The sequence below is a fragment of the Manacus candei genome, unplaced genomic scaffold (genome assembly GCF_025592945.1).
Source record: "Manacus candei isolate 608988 ecotype Guabito, Panama unplaced genomic scaffold, ASM2559294v1 h1tg000056l, whole genome shotgun sequence".
Classification (NCBI taxonomy): Eukaryota; Metazoa; Chordata; class Aves; order Passeriformes; family Pipridae; genus Manacus; species Manacus candei.
This window is the reverse complement of record NW_026138104.1, coordinates 7,012,677-7,016,270: the sequence shown is the minus strand read 5'-3', so window position 1 is coordinate 7,016,270 and position 3,594 is coordinate 7,012,677. Positions and strand designations below refer to the sequence as shown.

Here is a 3,594-nt window from a genome sequence, read left to right as displayed (position 1 = left end):
ATAACAAAATAATTAGAGATGTTCAATTGTCTATAAATGCTTGCACTTCTTTCACATATTGACAGACACCAGAGTTACCAGTGGTTCACATTTGTAAAGTACTATGCTCCTTCTTCCCATCTTTTAATAGGGGAAACTAAGGCAGAGAAACTAAATAAAGGGTCCTATGAACCCACCCACAATTCTTCACCACACCAGGAATGCAGAAGGCAGAAAAAAAAGAGCACAAGTAAAATTATATTCTTTATTCATTCCATTTTAGCTGTGAATATTCCTATTATACAAATACAGTATAAATTCCAAAATCACAATATATTACAAAATAAAAAAGTACAAACTGCGTTACTTAATAAATATACCTAACAAGTTAATCAGAAAGAGACAGAATTCAGATTGGAAACATTTAAATGTTTGACCCAGCAAACCATACAAACCTCAATTTAAATACTTTTTTTCTTTAAAACCATACTGTAAAATACCATTCCTGATTTCTTGATTAGAAAATAACATCAAGTGAATAAAATGTTGTGATCAGATAATGATTTGTTGGAGCAATACCAGTGCCAAAAAAGAAGCAGGGCTTATACAAAAGACACCATAACCCCAGAAAAACAAGAACACAAACACTGAGGTGCAGCCAAGGCAATTATTGCCAAAGCAGGAGACTATTATCTAGTCACAACATTCTATTGCAAATTAACGCTCTGTTATTAAAGATAAATAATATAAATGGAGCAGAGGGTGAGCCAACCAGGCAACAAGAGGCCAGTTTACTCAAAACAGTAATTAAATACAGAAGAGTCAATTGCTCCCTGTACTGTTCACGTGTAGCTGCATTCCAACTGGCTCAAGGGACCTGTTCTGTGCTCCAGGCAGAGAAAGCAACTGTTCCTAAAAGCAGTCTGTTCTTACTTTGCTGCACTTTTACAAAAGCCATTGGTTTAATTTTGCAAGAAAATACTCACAATATTTTCATCAATTGGGGGGGGTCAGTTTTACATCAACTTCATCCGGTAAAAATATAAGGTTTATGGGTAAAAAACACAGCAAAAATAGCTGTTACATCATAAGCCTTATTTACAAAAACTGTTTACAAATGTTTTTGGCTGTACAGCTGAAAGCCAGATACTAATGTAAGATGTAGAAGATGGAGGTAACAGTTTAAAAATAGTGTGCAAAAAATACATTCTTATAGAAAATAGACAGGGGGGAGAGGAGACACAAACATACAGAGAAATCTGCTTGCAAATAATCTGAGGCTAAGTTTTTACAACAGAATATTACAAATACATTTGTATTTATCCCCCACAATCTACAGTCCTTCCCAGTCTGGGGTGCTGCTGCTTCATTAAGGATTAAGGCATCACCATCACAGCCAGCACGCCTTCTCTCTGTCTCAGTCCCTGCAGCAAAGCTCCCAGCCCGTGGCCCAGGTGGTCTCATGAGCAGGCATTCTGCTCAATGTACATCTTGGACAAGGACACTGCCATGGACTTGGCCAGCTCTTCATCCCGCCTGCGCTGTACCTGAGTCTGTCTGCACCACGCCTCGTACTCTGGGTTGGGGCACATGCGGTCCAGCACAGCATCGTAGTGCCCATTGCTAAGCCAGCTCAGCCAGATACTGGGCCGTGTCGGGTCCTCGGGCCCCAGGTAGTGAACCATGGTGGAAACGGTGGGGCTCTCGGGCCGACCGCCCGTGGTGAGGTGGATGTTCACGTTCAGCATCTGCCCCATGGCCAGCAGCTCCGGGTAGCCGGCCCAGGCCCCATCCTGGGCGGCGGCGATGAGGAACTCACCCACGTCGCCCTCGATGATAGGATTGAAGTGGTCCAGGTGGTCGGCGATGTAGTGGACAGTCTGCTCGCGGAGCTCGCCGTGCAGCCGCTGGTCCCCGTACACCGCCTTGCAGACGGCACGGTACAGGCAGTTCCCGTCGGGGATGATGTGGAAGCGGAACCGGCCCTTCTGCCGCAGGTACTTGTCCTGCTTCTCCACCTCGGCCAGGTACAGCGCCAGCTTCTCGCTGCGCTCCGCTCTGCCGCCGGGCCCTCGCCGCACCTCGGGGCCCGCCGCCTCCTCCTCCTGCTCTCCGGGCGCGGGCCCGGGGAGCTGCGCGGGGCCGGCGCTGCGCTCGGCGGGGCCGCACCCGGGGGCCAGCCCGGGCTGGGCGCCGGCGGCCGCCGCCTGCAGCGCCTGGCAGTGCTCGCTGAGCCGCAGGCTGCGGTTGCTGGGCTCCTCGGCCGCGGGCTCGCCGTCGGCCCCGGCCTGCCGCACGCTCTCCAAGATGCCCTCCAGCCAGGCGCGGCTGCGGGGCGAGCCCGGCACCAGCTCGGCGGCGGCCTCGGCGCGCTGCACGATGCGGATGGGCACGATCCGCTCCAAGGGCCGCCGACGGCTCACGGTGACCTGCGTGCAGGAGCTGAACTGCGGGCCGCCCGCCGGCCGCCCGGCCGGGCCCGCCGCGGGGCCGCTCGGCATCACCTCCAGGCAGGACGAGAAGGCGGGCATGGCGGCGGCGCTGCTGCCTCCCCCCGCGGGAATGAAGCTGTCCTTGGCGGGGCTCTCGGCGGCCGCGCTGGGGCCCGCGGCGTCGGCGGCTCCCGGTGCCTCCGCGGGGGAGGGTCCCGGCGACAAGGAGACTTTGAAGACGGCGGCGGAGCTCGGCGAGGCCGCGGTGGCTGCGGCGGTGGCGCCCGCCGGGTAGTGGGTGATCACGGAGCTGTAGAGCTGCATCCTCGGCTCCCCGCGGGCGGCGCTTTATAGGCGGCGCCGTCGGAGCCGGGGCGGGGAGCGGCGGCGGGGGCCGCGCTGGGGCTGCCGAGGAGGATGAACCGCCAGGGTAAAAATAAACAAGGGCATCACCGCCCGCCCCGCCCCGGCCGGGCCCCGCGGCCGCGGCAATTCCGACTGCGCCACCGGCGCGGCCCCCCCGCGGGCCCGGCCCTTCTGGAAGCTGCGGGAGCGCGGCAGGGGGCGGGGCCGCGCGCGTGACCTCACGGGGCCCCGCCCCCCGCACCAGCCGGCGCGCGCGCGCTGTCACGGCCCGGGATCTGCGGCCGGGCCGGGATCGGGATCGGGATCGGGATCGGGGTCATCGCGGCCGGTCTTTAGTGTTCCCACAGCTGCTGGCACACGCTGCTGCCTGTCCGCCTGCAGCCCGGCTCTGGAAAATGCGGTGCGGGCGTATAAAAAGTGTGATATAAACCGCGGCGTAACGACAGGAGAGACCTGGTCTAAAACACGGGTCTCACCAAGATCGTTGATACTTGGGTTATTAGTGCCTGCGGTGTCCTAAAATTAAGCCATGTCTTTTAGCCTCGACTGTGGTGTAAATAAAGTCATATCTAAGTCTTTGTCCGTGGAGGATGACGTGATCCATGCACACTGGATTTGATTACGTTCTGACATGCTGACCAAGAAACACCAGTTTTACACCATGATCAAATGTTAACAGAGACATTCATTCCTAACAAAAGAGGAAAAGAAGGTACTGACATATGCCATTTCGAAGTGATTTAAAAAAAAAAATTCTGGATTCCATCCTACAGTCTCAAATATCTTCAGAAAAGTATTAGTGATCCAACTGTAGATT

General features: G+C 54.8%; 1 protein-coding gene across 1 annotated transcript; it reads right to left on the bottom strand.

Moving 5' to 3' along the window:
* Positions 1 to 230: 230 nt before the first annotated feature.
* Positions 231 to 2,911, bottom strand: OTUD1 (OTU deubiquitinase 1). The gene has a single exon (XM_051802466.1). The coding sequence runs from the start codon at positions 2,733 to 2,735 to the stop codon at positions 1,440 to 1,442; it is 1,296 nt and encodes a 431-aa protein (XP_051658426.1). The 5' UTR covers positions 2,736 to 2,911; the 3' UTR covers positions 231 to 1,439.
* Positions 2,912 to 3,594: the final 683 nt, after the last annotated feature.

Bases quoted from the DNA above. Each gene is read 5' to 3' on its own strand.
- OTUD1 (XM_051802466.1), bottom strand. From the start codon at position 2,735: ATGCAGCTCTACAGCTCCGTGATCACCCACTACCCGGCGGGCGCCACC.